The 25,896-nt window shown below is 36.5% G+C and overlaps 1 protein-coding gene across 1 annotated transcript in view; it reads left to right on the forward strand.

The window, feature by feature from the left end:
• SHANK1 (SH3 and multiple ankyrin repeat domains 1) overlaps nt 1-25,896 on the forward strand; it is a 168,087-nt gene that overhangs the window by 22,035 nt on the left and 120,156 nt on the right. The window contains exons 4-7 of the mRNA XM_072425275.1: nt 5,764-5,872; nt 7,932-8,083; nt 22,452-22,619; nt 23,441-23,557. Of these exons, the coding sequence (XP_072281376.1) occupies nt 5,764-5,872; nt 7,932-8,083; nt 22,452-22,619; nt 23,441-23,557 (546 nt within the window). The remainder of the gene's footprint in view (nt 1-5,763; nt 5,873-7,931; nt 8,084-22,451; nt 22,620-23,440; nt 23,558-25,896) is intronic.

Raw genomic sequence — 25,896 nt, forward strand, 5'->3', positions numbered from 1 at the left:
TCAATGGAACATGAGTGATCATGAGTGACTTTCAACAATAAATGTGTACTGTAGTCTTCTTCATGGAAAAATAAGACATCCCCTGAAAATAAGACCTAGTGTGTTTTTGTGAGCCAAAAAAAATATAAGACAGTGTCTTATTTTCGGGGAAACACGGTAGTTCCCAGGATACATACTTGATAGGGACTGTAGGTTTGTCCTTAAGTTGAATTTGTAATAAATGCAGTTAGGACAGATGTTTTTCTCAACATATTATTAGGCAGCGAGGTGTCAGTTACTGTCTAAAATCCTCAATGTGAGCTAATCACAAACAAAGCAAAAAAAAAAAAACTTTATGGAGTCGACCTTTTGAAACAAGTTGTGCTTTGATATGCAAAATGAAACAATTGCAGAGTTTGTCTTGGTCATTAAAGCGTTACACGATGTTACAGAAGCACTTCAGGTCTTGAGGGTTGGCTTCAAAAAGAGATCAGTAAATCCACCCCTCTTTTACAGACAGATTGTTTACTCCACCTTCATTTTCTTTAACCCTATCATTTATCTTCAAAATCCAACAACAGGATATCCCAGGGCGGATACATGCAAATTATCTGTATATCCTATACATTTTTCCAGCAGTCAAGGCATCCTTTACTAAAGATCAAGGGGTTTTATTTAGACTGTTATTTGGGCATTTAAAAAAGATAAAAATTGTAAGAAAGGTTAAATGTGTTGCTTTTTCTTAAAATGGATTCCTTTTCAGTGCAAGTTACTCTTTAGTTCAGCTATTCTTTATTGTAATATACTTTAAAGGTCCTAACAAAATTCTTCTACCTGTTGGCTCACTTCCAGCAAATAATATTCACAGGTATTTCTATTAAATATATGTGAAAGGCAGCTAGCTAGAGAAGGGCATTTGTAATTAAAGAAATCTCTACTCCTGATGGATAGGTGTTTGTGATGATATTCGCTTTGTCAAGGGAGAAATATACGCCCATGATCAGGCTTTAACACATACAAGGGAGTCTTTTCTGCTGTTTGAACATCCTCAAATTTTCATTAATCTTGATGGCACCTTTCCAATATAACAGTATTTTGTCAAGGCTGATCTCAGGTACAAGATATCGTCTTACAGCCGTGCACTTTTCCCTTCATTAAAGGTTAGGATTCAGGGGTGAAAGTTCAGTTTTTAAAATATATTTGTTGTTAACTGGTTTCATTAAAACTATAGTTTTCTTTTAATATTGCAGGGATGTGGTAGAACCTAAAAACATTCATGACATTTTAGTTCTCTATAATAAAGTAATACACCATGAAAAAACAAACCTTACAAATCACCAAACCAAGTTGTTTAGTGTAAATGCTAAGGATAATTTTCCAAGGTGTCAGTGATTCCAAAGATAATAAAGTATCAATTATTTATATAATGACGTAGATAAAGGCAGCATAATAGTCATGGATATACAGTACATACAGTGCAAGCGGAAAAAAAGCCAAACCCAGAATGACTTCATAACAGTGCACACAGGTTGAGAATTGCCTAAGCAAACTGTGACCAAGCTTGGATTCTCAAACACATAGAAATATCAGCTAAAAGCTTACATTAAAACATATCCCAAGCCTACAAAGATGGAACATAATAGTTACGTTTATGGAACATATCTCAAACCTTCAAAGAAGGCCTAAGATGCAACATAGCAGTTACCTTTATTTTAAAAAGTCATTTTTTGTAGCCAAGCTATCTTATACTTCCAGCCAATCAGACTATCTTGTGGACTTTACTTATGTCACAATGTTTCACAACAATAATCTACAGGAGAGAAAATTAAACTATAAGCACTGTACTATAGTCTCAGCTCTCAAAATTAAAAATCTGGAGCTTCTGACATTAACAGACATACTGTACAAACATGAACTTGCCCCCGAGGAGCAACAAAGATTCTACCTGGGGTTGCATTGGGAGTAGGGTGCTGAGATTTTAAGAAAAAAGAATAGAAATATTAAAAAAAAGGAAAATTTCTTCATAGACAGGTTTTGCTAACGAAACATGCCTGTGGCAGCAGTGTTGGGGTCAAGAAAGACCCAGCAGTAGAGCTGTGTTTTACCATACAGCAGTTGCAGGCCAGTTTCAGGGAAATAAGAGTAAGGCTTATTCAAATAGATGTTATTAAGGATACAATGTGCTATAGAAAGTAGTTACCCTTACAGTTAAACCTGTGCTGACTGGTATCTTTTGATTTCTGAAAATGCTATTTGCCTGGATGTTTTTGGGTTTGTTACCTTTTGAATCACTAACTCAAAGCATGATTTAGAAAGTAATGTAAATAAGGTTAAAATTCCTGATCTTTATTTTTTTCCCTGGGTTTGTGAAAGTATTAAGGCCATTGGATTAGTATGACAGATAAGGGACTATGGTCAGATTGTACTCAGATACACTTTACAGTAAAAGATCTACTACTAAATCATATATAATATATATATATATATATATATATATATATATATATATATATATATATATATATAAATGTTTTTTTATTAGCCTTTGTGGGCCAGTTTTATTAAAGCTCTCAAAGGCAGGAAAAGATAGACATCATGGTTCAGGTGAACCTGGTTAATTCTGCAAACCTGGAATGGATTTCTTACAATCATTTGCTATTATTCAGCAATTGCTTTCAATCCCAGACTGGATCTATTTGAGGTTTGCTGGGTCGCCCAGGCTCATCTATGATAGTTTATCCTTACCAGTCTTAGAGAGCTTTAGTAAATCAGGCCCACTAAGTCTAATCAAAAAAACAAACATAAGTAGAGATCATTTACTGTAAAGTGTATCTGTATTAGTAAATCATGCCCAGTGAAAAAAAATGCATTCTATCAGATGGGTTGTTAATGTCTACAGAACCACAGAATTCCAAGGGTTAAATCGTGTGTGGTTTGCTGATTTTAGAAAATAGCTTTACGGCCTGACACATGCAGACCTGAAAATTCATTAGGTTTTCTTGTGATCATGCAGTGATGGCATATGAGTTTAAAATAGTGTTGGTGGCACTCACTGTTGCTGAAATTGTAGGCACAGTTATGTCTGGTGCCAAATCTCCCTACTGAATGTGTGACACCTGGGGATTCATACATATGAACAGAGCACTCTGTAGCATGCGTTGTTAGATAGTATCATTCACTTTCATCATAGTAGGACCACTGTTTCATCTTTCAAATCTTTCAATATTTTAGGCAGTTAGCTGAACCCCAGAATGGAAAATATTGGTATGTAAAGTGTTAGTATTCAGACTAAGTATATATTACTGAGCAAAATTTTGGTCGGGTGTAAGAATGTTTTCAAAAATATTAATTATAATTGAAGGACAGTTAATACCTTGTATAATAGATTCAACAATGTGCTGAAAACATTCCTCAGGGATTTTGGTCCATATTGACATGTTAGTATCATACAGTTGCTGCAGATTTGTTAGCTGCACATCCATGAAAGAATCTTCCATTCTACCACATCACAAATGTGCTCTTCTGGATTGAGAGATCTGGTGACTGTGAAGGCTATTTAAATCTAGTGAACTCATTACTACGTTCAAGAAACTGGTTTATGAATATCTGCGATTTGTGACATGGCACGTTTTAAAAGATGCTCAGTTGGTACTAAAGGGCCAAAGGTGTGCTAAGAAAAGATCACCTACACCACCACAAGCAGCCAGGACAATTGATAAAAGACAGGATGGTTCCATGCTTTCAAGTTATTAACGCCAATTTCTGGCCCTACCACCTAAGTGTTGCAACAGAAAGTGGGACTTATCTGACCAGGCAATCTTTTTCCAATGTTCTTCTGTGTAATTGTGGTGAACCCATGGAAACTGTAGCCTCAGGTGATTGCTCAGGTAAGATCTCTTGTGGCTGTAGTCCATCTGCTACAGGTTTGAAATGTTGTATGTTTAGAGACAGCTCATACTTGGGACCCCAGGCTTTTAAATACAAAATTGTCAAGCATGGCAAGGATTGTTTTTGGGGCCGTGGCAGGTGACTAGTGGTGAGTCTGAGAGAATGTTGGAGCTCAGAAATGTGAAGGGGTCTGAGAATGATTAAATTGAGTGACAGTGGCAGGCTTCTGAAATGTAAAATACCTGAGACTTGATTCAAATTTTTGCAGGGAAGTAACCCAAGATAAGGGTTTGGCCCTCAGGCAGAGTGTATTTATGTGTGATTTTTTTCTGTTTTTAAAAAGATAAGTAGAATTTTTGTGTTCGAAATTTAGTTTTTTTGTAAGCTCTGATCCCTACTGTCTACCAAATGTCCTTAAAACAATATATATATAATAGCTCTAAAGCCAACAAAAGCTGTGGTTTAGGAGGTCCAACCATTATGGTGCTGACTGTTTAAATACACATTCCTGCAAATGGATTCAGACTGCTGATCTGTCTTCCAGTGTTAGTAAGAAGTGAATTGCTGAATTGATCGACCTGTTCTGTTCCAGATGTTGCAGAATGAGCAAACTATTTCTCTGACTCTAACCCCTTCTGCCTTTGCAAGCCTTGTGTAGATATGATGTGTGATCTTCTTGGTTTCATATAGCTTGGGTAGGCCTAATGGGGCATGAAGTATAAATTCAGTCCTGCTACATGCAAAAAAAGCTATATAGTAAATATTAGTATATACTGTAGTCATTGCTATGTATTAAAGATTGCTAGTGCCAGCAAAATAAATTCCTTAGAAAATTTACGACCTTAAATATACCCTAAAAAAAATAGACTTAAGAAAATATAAGCTTTTTCTCAGAAAAAAAAAAAACCATAGGCTAGGTACACACGTGCAATAATTATCATTTGAAAACGAACGATCAACGATTATTTCCGATTATTTTGAATGATCATATTGTGCACAATTCTGTACAAACTGTAACGATACAATTGTTCAAATATAATCCACCAATAATGTACACACTAGATACGATCGTTTGAAGGATCCTTTGTGAATGATCGTTTGAACGATGCAGGAAGTGACATGTACAGGAGAAAGTGTATCACAGAACAATCCACGATCACTGAACTACCGTACACACAATAGATTAAGAACGTTCATAGCCCAATCAGATCCGCCGGTACGATCGTTCGTTTCCAGCGATATTCCTCAGCGTCGTTGACCAGTCTTTGTGCACTTTTCTTGTTAACAATTATCGAACGATCTGTCGTGGATCATTCGTTTCCAACGACAATTCCTGCACATGTATATGCAGCCTTACCTGTTTGGAGGTACAGCAAGAAGTTTATGCACTGGTATATTCACAAAAAACAAATATAAATGCGGTTATACATTTCTTTCAAAAACAGACCCCCATGGATGAAAATGTTAAAAGCTGTGTGGGTTGGAAGTGTTCATCAGTGATAGGAGAACTATAGTACTTCATTGAAACTATTTCAAGTCCTGAATAATGGGGACTGCCCGTTTTTTCTGAAAATTGTTACCTGTTCTGCATCATCTCAAATAATTACATATTTTTAGACTTGACCATTTTAATGGCTATCTTATTACATGTTTTCTCTCTAGACTTTCCTAAGGGCACCTGGTTTATGAGCTCTGCTCGAGAGCTGGTGAGCTCCACAAATTTAATTTCTATATTTATTGGGCCAATATAGCAAAAATCAGTGGACTGTATATCATGTCTTAAAAAATGAAGTACACATATATTTGTATTAGTCACTCCAATGCTTTGGATCTCATGATTAAACATGTGAGAAGTAAAAATTGTCTGTCCTCAAATTTTCTTTTTGTTTACTACAGGCTGGTCTGAAAAAATTTTTGGAATATGTACAACATGGTTCTGCAGAAAAAGTGGCCAGGTTGCTGGATAAAGGCCTAGATCCAAACTATCATGATTCAGAAACAGGAGGTAAGTAACACTATTTCAAAGATATAAATATATAATTTATTTTCTCACTTTCCTGGGAGCATTTTATCCAGGAAACAATGAGCTTATCACTGTGTCTAAAAGAGTATTTTATCCTGTTTCAGCCAATGAAATGTCTGTGCACAACTGAACTTGGTTGGTTGCAGCTAGACTATTCACAGCTAGTTAACTTGAACACAAGATTCTAAGTAATCCCCCACACACACAGTAGTTTAGGATAAAAGGAAATGTTCCCCAATATACTGTAAAAATGGCTACATTTTATTATTATTTCCAGTAAAACAACACACATCAACACACTAAGAATAACATGAGTTTGCACATAGAAGGATGTAGAGTGACCGACATCACTTTACATAGTTTTAAGGCTAGGACTCATACATATATATAGTAATATGCCAAAGCAAGCACTCAGTACCAAATTTAATATAACTTTTGTATAATAATCCTGAAATGTTGTTTGTAAAAGTTGGAATGAAAGAGAAATTGCCTTCATGATATTTATGTAGCTTGCATTGTGTCTACTGTGTTTTTGGCATTTGAATCTAACTCTAAAACATAAACCATTGTAATTTTTGGCTCTAAGTTCGAGAATTCATGGAATGTTTAGCAGTTAGTTGTCTTGTTTTGTGTCTGTGCTAGCAACTCTAATAGCTTGTTGTCTGGAACATATTTATGTAATCAAACACAATGCAGTTTTGTTCTCAACACAATTGCAAAAACAAATGTTTATTTACTTTAAATGGATGGCAATCCTTGTTTATATATAAATTATATGTAAGGGGAAAACATAATTGTGCCTCTCTGGAGCTCATTTGACTTTAACACTTTTAACACTATCCAGACTTGGAGGATTTGGGTGAACCCAGCTCCAGAAAGACCAAACTATAGACACAATTGTATACTTTTCAAGTATATGATTGAGTCCAATTGCAGTGTCTTAAGAGTTTTGTATGTTGTATCCGTATTTCTACTGCAGAAAAGTCTTTTTCCCATAAGCTTTGGGTTTTCCCAGCATACTGATCTCAAGCTGAATTTATTTTTTGGTAGAATAAAACACAACATAATGATTCTGGTCTGTTAAAGTACTGTATAACCTGCCATTCATTCAGATTTATCTCAGGATACAACAGTCTATTTTTGTGTATGCTTTAAACAGAGACAAAACTAGAGTTCTGCTTCTGTTTGACACGGTGGCTATGGTGCATTGCTCCCTTTGTTACGCTAAGATGTCAAAAAATTAATTTACATCTTTGGAGAGGTCTGTTTTAAAATAACTTAAGACTTTGTAGTTGATGTGACCCTTAAAAGAAATGGGGTAGAAATCCTAAACAGTTACGTTTGCCCTGTCTCAGTCTTTTTAGACTAGTGTTGGATGGAAAGACATATGGCATGACTGGAGTTTTCTTGTCAATAAAGAAAAGCCAATAAACTAAAGAGAAACCTTTATAGAGGAAGGTGGAGGAGGGAGTGGAAATTAAATTAAATAATTACTGTAGCCCATTCATGCTCAAAACATACATTGCATCAATAAAAACCACTATTTATTGCCTCACCTCCATTTCCTATCTTAAAAGAAATTGGAGGAAGTAAAGAAAATTATGCATATTTAGTTCCTAATTGAAAATCCAGTTGTCTGTGTAATGGTGACATCCAGTTATGGATCCTAAATCTTGTAAACTGCACAGTAGATGCTTACATTTCATAGGAGTCTGCAGTGTGGCAGTAAGGTCAGCAATGCCCAAGTGCCTTTTTAAACGTTTTCTCATTTTTTTTCCAGCATATTTTACATAGAAGGGGGCTACTAGATAGTGTAACCGTTGTTTTTTGGGCGCCTGCTTGTTTCTATCGCATGCTTCATTTAAAAGTGGAAAGTCAACTAAGGCAGGGAAGACATAATATATCAGTCTGTTTTTTATTGCCGAAAATGTCAACACTGGGGAGATGTCCCTATATCAATGACAACAATACCACAACTATAAAACCTTAGCAAAATGCTTGTTTTAAATTACAATGGCTGAACCTTTCTGTTTCTTTGTAGAGACGCCGCTGACCCTGGCCTCACAGCTTGAGGGAACTGTGGATGTGATTAGAATGCTATGCCTTGGAGGTGCCCACATTGACTTTAGAGCCAGGGATGGCACCACTGCTCTGCATAAAGCTGTCTGCTCTCGAAACTACAGTGCTCTTATGGTATGATTTAAACTTACAATAATTTGCTTTCTGTTTTTGTAATTGCTAAATGAAGGGAAATTCTGTCTGGAAACAACAATTAACTTTACAAGTGTTTTACAAAATTTTCTTTGTGCATTAACTTTTCCTTTAGGGCTGAACTCCAGACAAATGACTAAATATAAAAATGACAAATATACAGTGAGGCAAGAAGTATTTGATCCCCTGCTAATTTTGTACGTTTGCCCTCTGACAAAAAAAAATTACCAGTCTATATTTGTAATGGTAGGTTTATTGTAGGTGTGAGAAACAGAACAACAACAAAAGAACCCTCAAAAACTTAGTACTCAAAAGTCAAAGCTTGATGTGCATTGTAATGAGTGAAATAAGTATTTGATCCCCTATGAACCAGTCTGGAGACTGGCTAGGCCACTCCAGGACCTTCATGTGCTTCATGATGCAGTGTGTTACCAATTGTTTTCTTTGTGACTATGGTCCTAGCTGCCCTGAGATCATTAACAAGTTCCCCCCGTGTTATTCTGGGCTGCTTCGTCACCGTTCTCCTGATCATTGCAACTTCACAAGAAGAGATTTGTGTTTCTTCCATTAGAGAATTATTGTGCCAACTGTTGTCACCAAGCTGCTTGCCCATAGTCTCGTAGCCCAGTACAGCCTTGTGTAGGTCTACAATCTTGTCCCTGACATCCTAAAGGTGCGTACACACTTCCAATTTTTATCGTTCAAAACGAACGACGAACGATCGATTGGGCAAAAAATCGTTCGTAAAAAAGTAACCAACGACGCCGACGAACGAGGAAAGTCGTTGGAAACGAACGACCGGACCGGCGGATCGGATTGGACGATGATCGTTGAACATCGTTCGTGTGTACGGTCGTTCGTTGATCGTCCATAGGCTGAGCATGCGTAATGAACGAACGTTCGTTCACTTTCCTGTCGTGCACATAGTTCCTCTATCGCTCAAACGATCATATCTATTGTGTGTACAATATCTACGAACGATCGTGTCGTTATCTCTATGTGCAGGATCGGTGCTATACGATCGTTCGTAGATATCGTGCAGGATCGTTCGTCGTTCGTTTTCCAACGATAATAATTGGAAGTGTGTACGTAGCTTTAGACAGCTTTTTAGTCTTGGCCATGATGGGTAGTTTGGAATCTGATTGATTGCTTCTGTGGACAGGTGTCTTTTATAGAGGTACTGTTACAAGCTTGGATTAGGAGCACTCCCATCCCAAGTCCCACTCCCAAGTTCGGGCATTTGAGCACTGGGATTTTGAGGGTTCATTTGTTGGTATTCTGTCTCTCACAGCTACAATAAACCTACCATTACAATTATAGACTGGTCATTTCTTTGTCAGAGGGCAAATGTACAAAATCAGCAGGGGATCAAATACTTATTTCCCTCACTGTATATATATATATGTGTGTGTGTTTGTGTGTGTGTGTGTCTAAGCTGTTTATTTTCCGAGAGATTTGTATTTCTGTCCAGTCCATTCTGGGAATTACACAGTTGCACCATAACACATACCTGTCTACCAAGACAGGAGGCATAATTTTTTATCTGCTGAGCTAAGTGATACTTTACATACCTTGACCCTCTCTAGTCTGTAGTTGGACAATGAAAGGAGAAACAGTGGACTGATGAGCTGATCGCTGTCACTCTCCTTCTGTACGTTCTTTTGTGGCACTGTTCCTAGTGTAAGCTCTGTATTTAATATTTTGCAAGAGACTGATTCCAGGTTAAATGTAGAACATAACAAGTTATAATAAAAAAAACTACTAATATTCATAAAAAAGACTTATTCTATGATGCATTATAAATTATACAGAGCTGCATTCTTTTTTGTCTTTTATATCACTGAACATTATTTTTAAAGTAGAAGAGACTTTAATGGTAGCCATTGCACACATAGGAAAGTTATAACCTATGTTTGAAAGGAATGTCAAATTTTAAAGCCCCTCTCCAGCTTGCTTACCTATACACAGGAAAAAATTAGTTTAAGTTGCGGGGAAAATATATGTTTTGACAAATTTTTGTCAAAAAATTTGAAACGTGATTGCTTTTACAACATTTTATGGTAAATACCGTTCCTTTTTTCTTAGTGCGTATGGCAAATATCTAATTGATGCTATTTATGGTACATACATTCATCACCAAATTTCTGATTTAATCATTCTCCAGATCAGAGCATTGCATTGTTCCAATCCAGGGATCAGAGGATTTGTTTTTGTGTGGCAGTTAGATGTTTTTTTTCCACAGTTACAGAACTGCCTGAAAGGTTGCAGAGGAACTGTGTGATTCATTCATCACTTTCTACACAAACGTACAGTGACATATTTCGGAGAATCCTTTGCAATATTCATTGCTCAAAGCCAGAGAAAGCTTTATCCAGCATATATGCAGCAGTGATTGATAAGGGGGATCACTGTGGGATGCAGTGTAAGTAGTCACGATTAGAGTTTAATGCATTTTGTTAGTGTTCCTGCCTCTCTTCCTGATATGCACATCAATAAAATCCATCATATAAGTGTGCTTGTGCTGTGTATTGCAATTGATGGAAAGCAGACAGGGTAGCATAGTTTGATGGTTTTAATTTTGTGAACTGGCAGGTATAAATCTAGGGGCCCCACCACAATTCTTCCTGCTCTGTAAGTGAAAACTTTAGTTAGTTAGGCTGAAGAATATGATAAGCAGCCTTTACAGACAATGACATCATTGTACATGCCAACTCCAGGACCATGATTAATAGAGCACCTGACTTGGCTGTGAGGGCCCTTGTTGGCTCAGGAGGTCTTGGGGCCCTCGTGCATCTGCACATGCTGCACTTTGGTATCTCTGCCCACTGATTTAGGCATACAGTAGTTGTGCATTGTTTTGATATTATGAATATTTGGGAATGAGTATTTGGGAATTAATTGAGAATGAATTTCAAGCACATAAATAAAGACAGAACAGAGGGGTCTTAATAGGCAAGAATATTGTATTTAGGATATAGTGCTTCTCAAAAATGCAATATAAATCCTACGATTGTAAGAGATCTATTGTGGGGCCATACCAAGATGGCACTAGACAGTCAAAAGCTAATCAAAAGTATCAAACAGTAATCCAGAAATCCGGGCTGTAACCTAGAGATCTGCGGTAAGCAAACATTCCGGGAATTACCCGATGCGCTTCACCCGTTAAGGGCTTTCTCAGGGGTCATGTAATGTTTGATGGTACATTGTGATATACTGCACACAGCACTAATAATGAACATCATGTTATTGATAATCAAGTAGTAGAAAGAGAAAAACATTATATAATATATTCTCTCACTCCAAAATAACAAAAGTTTGATTAGCCATAGTATTGCTATTTATACAAAATCACATATTAGGGTTGTTAGAGTAGCTTATTGCATATATAGAATAATATATGCACAGAATCACAGTTTATCCAGATAATCATAGAAGAATTATATACACAGATACATATACAGAGAAATAAATATAAAATACACCAATGATTAAATGTGATCAATAGAGATGTCAGGTTCATCAAAAAAAGAAATAACATGTCAGATGGTTAACCAACTGATTATATGCTGTATAAATTTCACAGAAAAGTCTGAGAATGAAAGATATCACCCAAGTAGGAGATCCTACCTGATGTCGTTATCTCAAATATCTCCCCAGTGGTTGTAATAGCAGATATTTCCCAAGTGGTGATGTTCGCCAATGGATGTAATATAAGGTAAAAAAAAATATAGTATATATATTCATAAGCAATTAGTTTGGTAATGTAGAGTAAAAGTAATAAAATAGTGTGTGAGTATACTACCTGAAAAGTAGTAATCTCAGCTATCTCCCAAGTAGTAACAAATAGCAGATATTTTTATAGTAGTGATAATCTCTTATAAATGTAATATATTATATTAGTAACCATATAATATATATTCTCATCAGTATAAGCATGATTTTTGTGGGTTAGAATAATATATTAAAACAGTTTGCTAGTAAGTTTGTTACCTGATAAGTTGATGGGTGAATGCAAGACAAGGTTCTTATAGTTAGGAGGAAAAGGATTCATGACTAGCTCAGACTGCAGAGTGAAGCAAGGACACCGTGAGCTCAGCCACATGCTGAGCCATGTGGGTTTAGCCATGTGTCCTTATCTTTTTTTACCCTTTGATTATCAATACCATGACGTTCATTATTACAATTGTTTGCAGTATATCACAATGTACCATCAAACATTACATGACCCCTGAGGAAGCCCTTCATGGGCAAAATGCGTTGGGTAATTTCCGGAACGTTTGCTTACCGCAGATTTCCAGATTACTGTCTGGATTTCTGGATTACTGTTTGATACTTGTGATTAGTTGTTGACTTGTGTGTGTTCATAATTGTTCTTTTGTGGGTCAGGTTGTGCCACATAGTAAACCTGATGCAAAGTTGTTTTGCTTTAGGGTAGTTGCAAAAGAAAGGCAGGAACTCATTGCAAGTGGAGGAAAAGAGACTTAATGTACAAAAAGGCTTTTTACAATAGGTGCTGTAAAAAGGTGGCATAGACATCTACAGCCAGTTAAATTAAATTTGGAAGATTTCTTCAAAAAAGAGCAGTGTGTGTCCCTATATGTGCAAAACATAACTATTTTTTATTATCCATCCAATAATCTTTGCTTTTGAAGCAGTAATGATGTTTCAAGGAAATTGCCGTGTTTTATGGTTTAGTTGATGCAAGTTTTTTAGTGCGTTTATATGTTCTTTTTTTTTAGAACATAACTACAAAAGTAGCAAGGATTTACTGCTATAATTTCAATTGTCCAGACATCTTGTAATAATCCATGGACATGGATTAAATGGGCTGGACAGCCCATTCACGTGGCCAAGCTGTATTGCTTTAAAGAGGACAGTGAATCATAATGTAGATTTAAAAATTATAGCTTTAAAGCCAAACTAAATCCAAAATTGAACAGGGCACATTCTTCAATGAATCATGCTGTTTTACAAGGGTAAAAACATTCAAATTTGTGCCTAAAAAGTTATTAGTTTATACGTTGCCAAGATCAAGCACATTCTAGGGTCAGTTTCATGTAAAAAAAAATAGGTTCCTCCATTCTCTTAATAATAATTGAAAGATTACCACAGTAATAACATACCTAGATTGCCACTCAAGAATTGAAATTTGTACAATGTAAATAAACAAATTCAAACTTATAATTTGTAAAGGCTGTGATATTTATTGAGGGACTTACCCAAATTACCTAGGTATATATCATATATTCACAATTGGAACCCAATGAATCTTGGCTTTGCCATCTTGGATTATTCCTTTGACATCTGGATATAAGCATACCGTTGCTGAACCTAGACCTGACCGATTAAAGCATTCCTAAACAGTGCCCAATATACAATATATTTAGTATCCAGTATTTTTGCATACAATTTTTCAAGTTACCACCCAGCCTTTTTCAAACATGTACACATCCATGACTGAATATTGCAAAATATAGATTTATAGTTATTGGAGATTTATAGTCATAATGTAATGCTGCTATAAATATATATAACCGATTTGATGGCCTAAAATGCTGTGTTTTATATTGCAAATGTTGTACTTTGCCCGGTCACTGCCATATTTGTACTAAGGAGATAAGAAGTATCAGAGGGCACTTGACCCATGTTGCAGTCACTGGCTCCTTTTCTTATCTACATATTACTACAGGTCACAGTAATGATATATAGGTCACCAAGAGGAACAGCAAGTAACCAGTACATTAAAAGTGCAGAAGCATTAAACAAATTTTTTCTCTTAAATGGAGTGCTATTTGGGGGCATGGGCAACAGGTAAAGCAAGTAAACCAGCTCTATTTGCAATGTATTCCTTTAGGGAAATGTTAATATTTTTGACAGTAACACTGTAATGGCAATGATCAATCTTCTAGTAACTATTTTGGACCCTAATACAATCTTTACATCTATATGAATACATACATATGCTGTTGATGTAATTTTGAGAGTGTTTAAAAATATCAGGCAACCACACATGCATTTCAACCACACATGCATTTTGGTGCTAATAAAAAGTCCAGTATCTAATAAAGAGTGACATGAATTATTAACTTGAATCTAGAAAACAGCAGTAGCAATCCAGCTGTAAAGAAATGACTCATACTTTGGTATAATTTATTGTTGTTATTGTTCAGTATAGAATATTTGATGCTGATAAAACAAACAACTTTATATCTTTGCCAATGTATGCAATGTACATAACTCTCAGGGAATCAAAATGGCCAGTAGAGCATTTTGATGGCATGGTGGTAGGTGACATAAAATGAACCCTAGAAAAGATCTCCAGTGGGATGATTTATAACGTATAGTAGGTAATTATAACTTCTAGCAGGTAAGAAAAAAGCAATGAAAGAGTTAGACAGTTTTTGTTGGCGTCTGCAGTCTGCAAATATTGTTTCTCCCACTTCTTGTGTGGTCCAAGTGTGACTTGGGTATACTGTCATATTGTCATTTTTAGTTTTTTTAAGAAATTGTTGTCCTTGGGAAAGGTGCATCTATAGCAAGTGCAGGTTGATTGAGCAATGCATTTTGAAAGACATTTTGGTGTATATCTATAAAATAGGTCAAAGTGAAGAAATGTCCACTTTTCTCATAGTGCAGTTAGAGGGTAAAATGTTTGCTTATAGCGGAAGTTCTTGTTTCATTTACAAAACAAAGCTGCATAAATAACAGTTAGAAACTGTTTAATCATTGTAATGAATGATATTTATTTTCTGATATATTTCAAGAGTCACATCTTCTTATGTGGAAGATGTAGAGCTTCCTACTTTAAATTTTAAAATAGTTTGGTTATATCTGGTACAGTTCTCAAATGTCTGCAAATCATAGCAGTGCATAAAGGAATTACAAATTTACTATACAAACACAAAACAAAACTTGTTTGGTTTTTACATATAACATACAAACAAATTCTTAAAAATGTATTCATAGAAATGGGAATGAAATATATTACCACCTTGACAACATCTAATTTTGTTAGAATGGTAGAGTTTGACTTTCAGGTATGTTTCCCCCCTGAGGTCCATGTAAACCTCCTGCAGTCAACATATCCTTTGCTTCATTGTCTGCATCACATGACTCTCTTCCAGTTTATAGTGCTGGAATTCCAGATCCTTCTTATTGTGCTGGGAAGGGGTTAATTACTAAAGGGGCTAAAATCTGCTGCCATGGCAACATTTTGGCATATGATGCCCACTTTTTTTCTGGAAGAATACTATCGGATATAAAGCTGCTCAATTAACAGACAATAGTTGGGAAAAATATAGATTTGCTGACAACCTCCCTTAAACAGGATCCAGTTGCCATAGAAGCAAATGAGAGTGAAGCATATTGAGGTCAATAGTAACAGGAATAGAGTATCCTACTGTGTCACACGTGTCTCTGTGCCCCTAATCCCTGTGTGCTGCTGGGCAGAGAGAGAACTGCATTTCAATACACTGATCAGAGAGCAGTTTTAACTGTTGCAGTGTCAAAGAACAGAACAGTACATTACAGTACCAGCACTCATAAATTTCTCTATTTAAAAAAAGATGCATTTGATTACAGCTTTTGTTTGTCACCAGGGTAATATTAAACATGTCTGATAATGTCCTTGAAGAACCTTGCGCTGTACTTGCACCAATTAGGCAATTATTCCAATAAAAATAGCAGATATCTCAGTAATTGTTGGCAACATTGGTAAGCATTTTTTTATATAAAGACATTGATGCACAATACGTATCTAACACTGATATTTTTGGTTCATACATTCATACCAGATAAACGGATTACCTAAACATTTTATACTCTGATAAATACTCTGATAAATTGAACATGTGAGCAATTTTGAGCTGTGTTCAATTAGTTTTCTTGAGATATTAAAAGGAGACAGAATGGAAAACTTTTTATCTTTATAAATAATGCTTTAACAAACATGATTTAATACATTTTTATTATTTTACAGGATGTTGGAAAAATCAACAGAATATTAAGTTACTGAAAACAGTAGTAATTTCCCTAGTAAGCCAATGACAAAGGTAGTGGACATTCTTGGCTCTTAGTCCCTGGCAACATTAAAAGCAGGATTCCTGTTGGATTCCAATTGCTGATCACTACAGGTGGCTTCCACCCTTGGGGGATCTCATGATGAAAAAAAATCTGAAAAATTGTTCTCTACCATTTTCCTAAGCCTGACTTGAGTTCTGTCTTGTTTGAACCCGTTTCCTTTTTTTTAATTAGATACTGTAGGCTTATAACCTGCAGAGGCAAAGAGGTAAATTTCCTTTGTATTGCTGTCACATTTAACAGTTTTGTTTACATTATGTATGTACAATTGTTCTAACTTATGTTAAGAACAATAAAACAAGAAAGTGTTCAGTGTAAAAAAGTGAGCCTAGGCGATGTTTTGGGTACAAGTGTCCATGATGCAGTCATAGGTCTGTGTTGATAGCTTTGGGGTTATGTATACATGGTGAAATGCAGCAGTTTGATTTTGACATTAGTTCAAGATGTTTATGAGATAATTTAGAACAGATTGACAAATGTATCTTAACCTCTGCAGTTGATTTCCTTATAACCTTATACAGCTTGAAGCTGTATTCATTTCCATAGACTTGTGTTAAAAAAGAAGCAGTTCTGACGTGACCACATGTGCTAGGGTAGCTGCAGTATTGTTCTTAAAAAATGCATGGTAGCACATGAAAAAGCGCATAGAGTGTTATGGTAAACTTTAGGAAGCTGCAACACAGATCTGCAGGCAAGTTGCACTAGGGTGCCATTCAGAACAATTGGCACCTAAGCTGAGCACACCAATGCGTCTCATGACCATGCTGAACCACATAGATGTGAATCTGGCTTACAACAGTCTCTCACCCATAGACTATTGTCTAGTCTCTCACCCATTGCTATTTTTGATGAGAGACCACATGTATGAATGAAGCCTTAGGGTTTAGATTTACTTTATCTGTTAGTCTAAAGGCAGTGTTTCTTGACCCTATACATTTTTTTTTAACATATATAGACTTTAAAGGCACCTTCTACACAAATTCAACTTCAATTCAATAAAATCATAATTTATTCAAACATTAAAGACACGAGTATCTATGACATTTTTCAGAAATCACACAAATATTGTACGTCTTCTTAATTTTGATGCGTTTCACTATTCAGCTTCCTTGGAAATTTATGAGACTGACAACAGGAATCAAACGATGAATCTCAACTGTTTAAAACCATGATCGTCTTTGGGTCTAATGGTGGAAAAGTTGAAATTATTCAAAAAGCTGCTTTGGATATCTTCAGTATTTATAAAATTTTGTTCATCAGCTCAACAGACAGGTCAATGTGGTACACATATGTTACTGATATTGGTAAACGAACTTAATCCACATGATGAACTGTTGATTCCACCTTTCCTAATAATTGTGAAACTAATCTCCAGAGAGCCCTTGAAGTAAACCTCGAAATAACTTTTACTATCCCCTGCCATAATTACTATATCCAAAGCTCAGAGTACATTACTGGGCAGGTTAGTAGGGAGAATGCCTTTTACATTGCTGAGCAAGAGGAAGAATGTCATTCTAACAGATAGCCCAAAATTTAATTGGAAACCTGAAAAGCACAAATTGCTTATTGCTCAAGGAACCCCTAGCAACCTTTGGAGGAACCCTATGGTTTCACAGAAACCTGGTTAAGAAACACTGGTCTAAGAAGTACATAGTAACCTAGTAGCTTGAACAGCCTGATTAACATTCCCATACTTTTGTGCAGTTCCTGAAAAACACAACCATGAATCTTCCAGTTCCTACACATATAGTGGGATAAGCAGGGATGGTAAAGTCCTTCAATTTTGCAACACTGAACAAAATATTGGACAGGCCTGCTTAACATGAAATATAGTATGATGAAAAATCTACTGACATATTCAATACTTTGGCTAATGCTGAAGGACTAATTTGAGTTAGTGTCTGAGGGCAATTATAAACTAAAGTGAGCTACTCCACCACAGTCCTTTATTTATAAAGTATATAAACACCCTAGTTGCTTTTATATTTGCCTTATTAATAGCATTTGATTATTTTGCCTGGTAAGTCATTGACCAAAAACTTAAAAACATATCCCTAATTTATACATAATCCCAAATTCTATTTGCCAGGAAGCTTGGTGTTAAATCTCACTATACATATTTTTTAGTAAATACGTTGCAAAATTTCCTGCTAATAACACCATTTCCTGTTGCAGGCTGACAACCTTTAGCCACTCCCTTCACATTTAGCAGAAGCCTTGTTAGTCTGTCATATGTGCTATTTTAAGTGGCTGTTGGGCTTCCAATCTGATAGACCTGATAGACAACTCAACAGCCAGCTGAGGAAATGTGCATTGCACATACAACGGCTCAGCATTACCAGCTTTAGAGTGCAAAGGGTTAATTTTAGTATATATTGGATTGTTTTAGAATCATTTCTCTGTACGAAGTAAAAGCTGGCTAACTTGTGTCACAAGGGAGGAACCTGTCCTTGATAAGGTAGTAACCAATCAGTACTCTGGTACATTTATTTATTGAACCTATGGTGACTATTGGGGCCTGAAAAAAAGGTTCAATGTATGTTGGACTTGGAGAAAATCCTCACCATGGATACCTAAAAGAAGCTAGGGAGACAGAGTAGGTTGACCCCAAGGGGCTTCAGAGCCTGATTAGGCTGGTGTCTGGACAATGGGTTTCTGGGCGGATGAGGCAGGTTCCCAGTAGTAGGAAATGGAGCTTCAATGAAAGAAAGCTAGGAGGGAAGAGATTTTAGGACAATTACCTGTATGTTCCTTTTTCCGAGACTGTCACTTCAATGGGAAGACCCATTCTGGAGGAGAGAAGCTTCTCTTACTGCCTGCCATGGATGAAGAATTCAGGGAGGATGCTGGAGGTTAGCTGTCAGTGCTGATTATGATTTATTGCTTCTGGATTAGAACTGCTTATATCTTGACACTGCTTCTCTATTGAGTTACAATAAATTCACCTAAACTAAAGATATACAAGCCTCTGTGGTTTCTTTTTGTCACATTACAAGAAAAAACCTGGGACTCGGCTGCTCCTGTGGGGGTGAAAGCTACATGTATACAGAGAGGCATGATGCCAAACACTGAAAAATAGATTTTGGGTTTACATGCACCTAAATGATACCTTCTATTGACTAACTAAGCAGATTAAATTTGAATGACTTTAGAATATATACTTTGCTCTCTTTGTCAGATAAAGTATAATACGAAAGCTAAAATTTAGTACAATTTATACATTACTGAACAGGAAAAAAGCCTTGCCATTATTCTTACATCCCAGTGTAAAATAAATTACTGAGCAGGCATTAATTTGGATTAATCTACCAAAAGATCAGCAGAGTCCCAGCCCCAATTCCATTCTCATTGTTGGGTCATCATTCTTTGGATTGTAAATTGTTGGCTAACTTGGGTTTTAAAAAAATTCTTCAGTTAATTTGCTGTAATAAGGTGCATTAAAAGTCAAGAAATTTGTTTCCACTAATCTATAGAAATTGCTATTTAAAATATTGTTTTACAGCAAGCATTCTTGAAATAGAACACATTAAATGTTGGTTCTAATCTGGTTAACAGTTTCAAAGGACTGTGGAGCAGACAAATGATAGCAATTCTATGTGAAATAAATGGCAGCAATATTGTTGACCAAGCATTATGATGACATCATCACCTCTCTGTCTCTTATTCTAAATATAGAAGGTAATTGAGAGAGTAGTACCTCACATTGTTGTGCCTACTTATTTTGTCGGGGGGAATCTCATTCAGGGTCAGGTGACTTCATTGCGTTACCAACTTGAACCTCTGAAGCCTTCTTATCTACTGGGGGAAGGGGTGTTGTTTTTTGAAACAGAATACAAGGCAGTGGAATTGTGTGCCTTATATTTAGATAATTGTATTGTGTTCATAATTGTATTTATAGATTACTTTTTATATTTAAAAGGTGTTTTTACTGATCTTTATCTTTATTTTATTGTATTGCATTGACTAATACTTAAATCATATACACAAGTGGATATAAAATGTTTGTCCTTATTGAAGCCATATTGCAAGGTATTATGTTACTGTAATGCTTTTGGACTTTCTTCTGTTTCTTTTTTGGAACTACCTAATAGTACATAATCTATTTGTGCTACATGGCCATCTCTTTTGATATCACCATCCATCCCCATAGCAGCAGTCAATAAAGTTTGGAGCATCTGTATAGTGATATTAATATATACAGTATGTCTAGTATTGTAGTGCTTTAAATGTCCGGAGGTCATTCTCTGTATGTTGGGTGTAAGGCCCTGGTCAGCACCAGTCCCCCGATCTAAGCCGGAATCTTTGCCTTTAGTAAGCCCCCGCTCAGCCTCATGAGACTGGTTGCATCTGCCAGCATTTAGTGTGCAAAGGATGGTTACTGGAGATGGGCTGGCAGCGGTCCAGGAGCCCACAGATAGAAGTACCAAGATTTCAAAAGACTAGTCCAGAATTCAGAGCCAGAGATTATAACAGATAATCCATCCACCAGACAAAGTACACAGGGGCAAAACAAAAACAGAGTCGGGGTCACAGGCAATAGGTCAGTCCAGGCAGCATAAACTCACAGGGTCAGAAACAGGCAAAGTCAGCAACAATAAATCAACTACAAGGCTATAAGTGAAGCAGGGGCCACTGCTATTTCTTTATACTCTTTACTGCTGCAAGTGACCTTGCTGAGCAAAATAGGCTGTACGGGATACTGTGGTGGCACACAGCACGGAATCGCCGGCCCAATAAGTGTTTCCTAACATTGGGATTTTAAACATGTCACAATTGGAATTTGAGCTAGAAAATATAAAGATAGTATAAAGATCTTAACACTAGTACCCAAGAGGAATATAAGAAAATGGCAAGTGACTCAATCCACAATCCTCCATTCAAATGAATGGAGGACTTTACATGCTTGACCTTAGCCCAGACTTTATCCCTTTTCTTTTTTAGGTCAATTTAATTGTAAATCAAATCCCTTTTTTTATTTCATTGTGCCCTCTAAAAAAAGTATTGGCTGATTTTTCTTACATATATTATATATTATGATGTTTTTTTAAAGCTGTACTCTGCCCAGCTTGTGTTTAGCCACTGCATTAGCTGTTCTTTATCAATAAGTTATGTGACGCTAGCGGCAACATGCAGAGTTAAATTATTTATGCAGTGAGTCATCACTGAATATATTTTTCACTGAATATTTATTATTATATACATTTTTATTTATATGCAGATGTATAAACCTTTGCATAACACCTACACAAAATAATAAGCTATATCATATAATCTGCATATTGTTTGTATGTTTATTTGATTATATCAGAGGAAGGCAGGTATTGAGAGGGCTTCTAGAACAGGCTGAGGAGAATGTGGGACCTGTGAATTTTGCTTGCTCCAGGAGTGCACTGAACCCCATAAATAGGTTTTGAAAAGGTACAATTGGGCAACAATTGATCCTGCCGTTATTATCCTATTCTGTCTTTCTTGACAAAACATCTGGACAAAGTTACTAATTCTTAATAGTAAGGACATTTCATATATATTTGATCTTTGTATTTGCCTGTTCAATTGTTTTGTTTTTTTAGTGCAACTGATCTTTATGGAATCCTCTCCTTTTAGAGAGGAGTTCCTGTGAAAAAATACTACCTTCAGGCCTACATTTGAGATTGTGTTATCTTGATTATTGTGTGGTCTTGGTTTATTCCTATAGAATATCCATAGCTGGAAATATAGGTACGCAGAATGCAAGAGGCACTGGAACATCACACTAGGGTCTCAAATATCAAAAGTAGCATAAGCACTCTTTACAGCACAAAGCCTCTGGTGAGGCTGCATTCATCATGGATATCCTAACGTACAGTTCAGGTCTAAACTTCAACACACAAATATATAGAAAGTAGTGCTAAACCACTTTGTGAAAGAGTCCACAGTTTATTGTTCAACAGCAACAGACACATCTAATATGTTTCAGAGCCTAAATTAACTCACCGTTCTTCAGGGCTCAATAGTAATGTACGGGCTCAAAAGCCAGTACAGGCAGGTTTATAATAAAAGCTCTGTGTATAATGCCTGAATAAAGAGGCAAACCAACAAACCCCATATGAAAGAATAAATTATTCATATTCATATAATCGCATACAGTTATCAGAATATGGTAGTGTATACAAGTTATACAGACAGCTATTGTCTATACAAATTAGACACCTTACTAATACTTTTACAATTGTGGTCCTTATTCGTTAAGCCGAAATCGTACTCTATATATGACATGGTACCTGTTTTACAGACTCTTCTGGATTTGGGCGGTTCTCCGAATTACAAGGATCGGCGAGGTCTGACTCCCCTCTACCACACTGCCATGGTGGGAGGGGACCCAAGGTGCTGTGAGTTACTGTTGTATAATCGTGCATACATCGGCACATTGGATGAAAATGGCTGGCAAGAAATCCATCAGGTAACAAACAGAGCTATATTTGCCATTATGGCATACCTGGCCACTAAGCTAATGCAAAGTCTCCAAAATGTACAGTTTGTATTTTTTTGTAATTGATTTTAATATGCTATAATTGTCTGTCCACTTTAGACCATTTGTGTCTATATTTAACTAGAACTTTAGGTGAAAGGGGGAAATCCTTAGATTGTGAGTCAGAAAGCTCTTTACCGTTCAACAAACATGAACCTATTGCTTCTTTCTGATGCCTGGTTCAATGGCATACAAAAAAATCAGTCAGGAGAGCCAAACGTAGCAATGTATAAATACCGACCTGGTAAAAACCATTAGCAACCCTACACCAAACACTTTTGGAAGAGGTAAAATTTATCTCTTGTGTCCACCCACAATGCTCACTGGTTCCTCCTGCTGACCTCTTCACCATTACGGGAAATGGTAGTAATGTAGTGGCTGGTGAAGAATCCTTTAAGTGATGCGGAGGACACAGAGACGAGGCCTTTAGATACCAGGAGCTAAAGGGGATGTTCTGGTGGGGGATACAGGGGCATGGCCATCTGATGGTGCCAATTGGTAAAGCTTACCCTTTTTTTAAGATTGCATGCATTTGGTAAGGAATGATGTTGTAGCTCATGTGTTCAACTGAACAGAATGAACAGAACTAGAAAATGTAATACTAGAATCTTGGGTGCACATATGAATATAGCCATACAGTACTACCACTGTAGTTAAGAGTCTTGGCTTCAAAGGAGTGAATCAGATGAAATGCTTGAATGTTTAGTCCACATCTATGATATTTTATGGTTTGTGCTTTTCTCCTCCTCCAGGCTTGTCAGCATGGTCACTCACAGCACCTAGAGCATCTCCTCTTCTATGGTGCAGATCCCGCTGCCCAAAATGCTTCAGGAAATACAGCCCTCCATATCTGTGCCCTGTACAATAAGGTGAGGCCTGTTGGTATTAATTATCAAGGTAGCGACTACACGACTAACATGCACCAAATCCAAGACTGGAATTACTGCCTCTACGCTTTTTATTATCATGCTTGGTATGTCTCTTCCTTTTACCTGTATTCTGGCTGCCAATAAAAAGTCTGAAATTTGTCATTCTGCTTGAACAAAAATGTTATGATATTTGCTTAAATGATTTATCCAGAAGAAAAATACATCTCCTCTAAAGGAATCATGTTGTAGTGCCCCTAGTGGTAAAACCTCACTAACACAACACAACATACTAATATTTTAGCAGGCAAATTACATTTTTCAGGCATATTATTTGTCAGACATTTCAAAGGCTTTCACAATATGCTAGAATAAATTTCCATCATATTTTCACTACATATTAAAACTCCAAATCGCCTACATAATGATCCATGGAATGAAGTCCTATATCTCATGCCCATTTTTCATCATTGGAGATGTTTTGGTATTCATCTTCTAACTGTCATCATTCTTTGTATTTCAGTTTGTATGATTCCTCATTTATAAAAATGTTGATACATGTATCAGAAGGTAACATCTATTGTTACTGTTATTTACAGTTACTAGTAATACTGTGTATGTTTGTGTGTGTATACATACAGACACACACACATCAGTCCTTAGATGTATTAGCTACATTAAATTTTGTTGCTTGCTGGTGATGCTACCAGTAACCCACTTGTCTTAGGGTGGCAACCCTCACTGTATTGTATCAGCATTGGGATCCCAGGCTGCTCTCCTGTCATGGACTAAAACTAACTGTAAATTCTTTACATTGGGATTTAGGAATAGGACAAAATCTTAAAATAGAGGTGCATACTTTTTCTTGGTCAGTTACTCGCCAGGATCAGGATGATTGCTCTGTATCCTGTGCCTTCAAAAACAAATCAGCAACAGCAGCTCCCATAGTTTTAGCACATGAATTTTCGTTCAACCTTACCACACAGAAATTACTTATTTATACAGGCTGCCTATTCATTTATTTATTTTAAATGGGCAGCCAAGGCAGAGGAACAAAAATACTGACGTGCACAGTGCATTGTAATACATGGAGGTGTGCCATTGTGCATTGTGACCTGCTGCAACACATGTATGTCAGGACTATGTTGCCTTAGTGAATATGGATACCACAGAAAACCATTAATGGCACTGCAACAGCTCACCTGACATGCAGTGCAGCAACATGGTAAAATGCAAAATGGGTTTCAGTCCTAAATGATTCAATTTACAAAGCCAGCACACAAGGAAATATATCATGTGTGTTGTTGAAGTGAAGCTATTTTCAGCTTTGCAACCTGAAATTACAGCCACATGGCTGAATTAAAGAGCTTTATCCATGTGTCAAAGCTTTATTAATTTTGCCCTTTTGAAACGGACCAATAGCTCTGAAATCCGTAAAGCTCATACTCTTTGCTGTACCTGTCAGGTGTGTCAGTAAAAGGTAGCACCTCTGCAGAGACACCGTGTTTCAACAGAAAGAGTATGAATTCTTCTCTACAACACACACAGTGCATGTTGGCATAGGACAGCCTTTGCTGCTCATGCTGCAGCTGTTCTCTAAAGAAAACAAACGATAAGACTTTACATGTCTTTTGTTTTGATGCACCTGAATTGTTGCTTATCTAAATTCAACCGAGCATTTATTTTGGTGATAAATTTTAAATACACAGCAATGCATATATGTCAGAAGCATATATTGCAATGCAATGCATGACAACTAATGTTAATCTCAATAAGTAAAACCAATCTTAGGCTTAGTCTACACGGAGTGTTTCCCCAGCGTTTAACCTGAGGCTTTTAAAGCCCATGTTTGAAGTCCCAATGCATTCCAATAGGCTAATCTACACCAGGACGTTTCCTTCAGGCACGTTTTTGGGCTTTATCTTTTAGGTCCAGGTCTCTTGCTTGCAATGTTTAAAAAATTAAAACGCAGGATAAACGCGGGAAAACGCATGAAAACGCTTGAAAATGCTCCCATTGAACTCAATGGAGGATTTTACAAGTGTTTTTAGGCTTTTTATGAAAGCTTCAATTGAAAACAATGGGGGCTTTTAAAAACGTTTTTAGCAGGTCTTTGGTATCTGGAAGCCCCCTTTAATAAGGAGACTCCCAGATCTCCACCACCCCACCCTGGGAAATGAGTACAGGGGTACATTAAACCCCTTACTCATTCCCTGAAAAGGTTAAAATATGTGTAGAAAATCGGACAAGGCTTTAATGTTAAATTATTTTAATAAATGTGTGTGTGCCTGTGTAACAAAACTTTTTTTTTTTTTTCAGGTTATCCCAGTGACGGGATGATT

This window comes from Pyxicephalus adspersus, chromosome 11, assembly GCF_032062135.1.
Source record: "Pyxicephalus adspersus chromosome 11, UCB_Pads_2.0, whole genome shotgun sequence".
Taxonomy (NCBI): domain Eukaryota; kingdom Metazoa; phylum Chordata; class Amphibia; order Anura; family Pyxicephalidae; genus Pyxicephalus; species Pyxicephalus adspersus.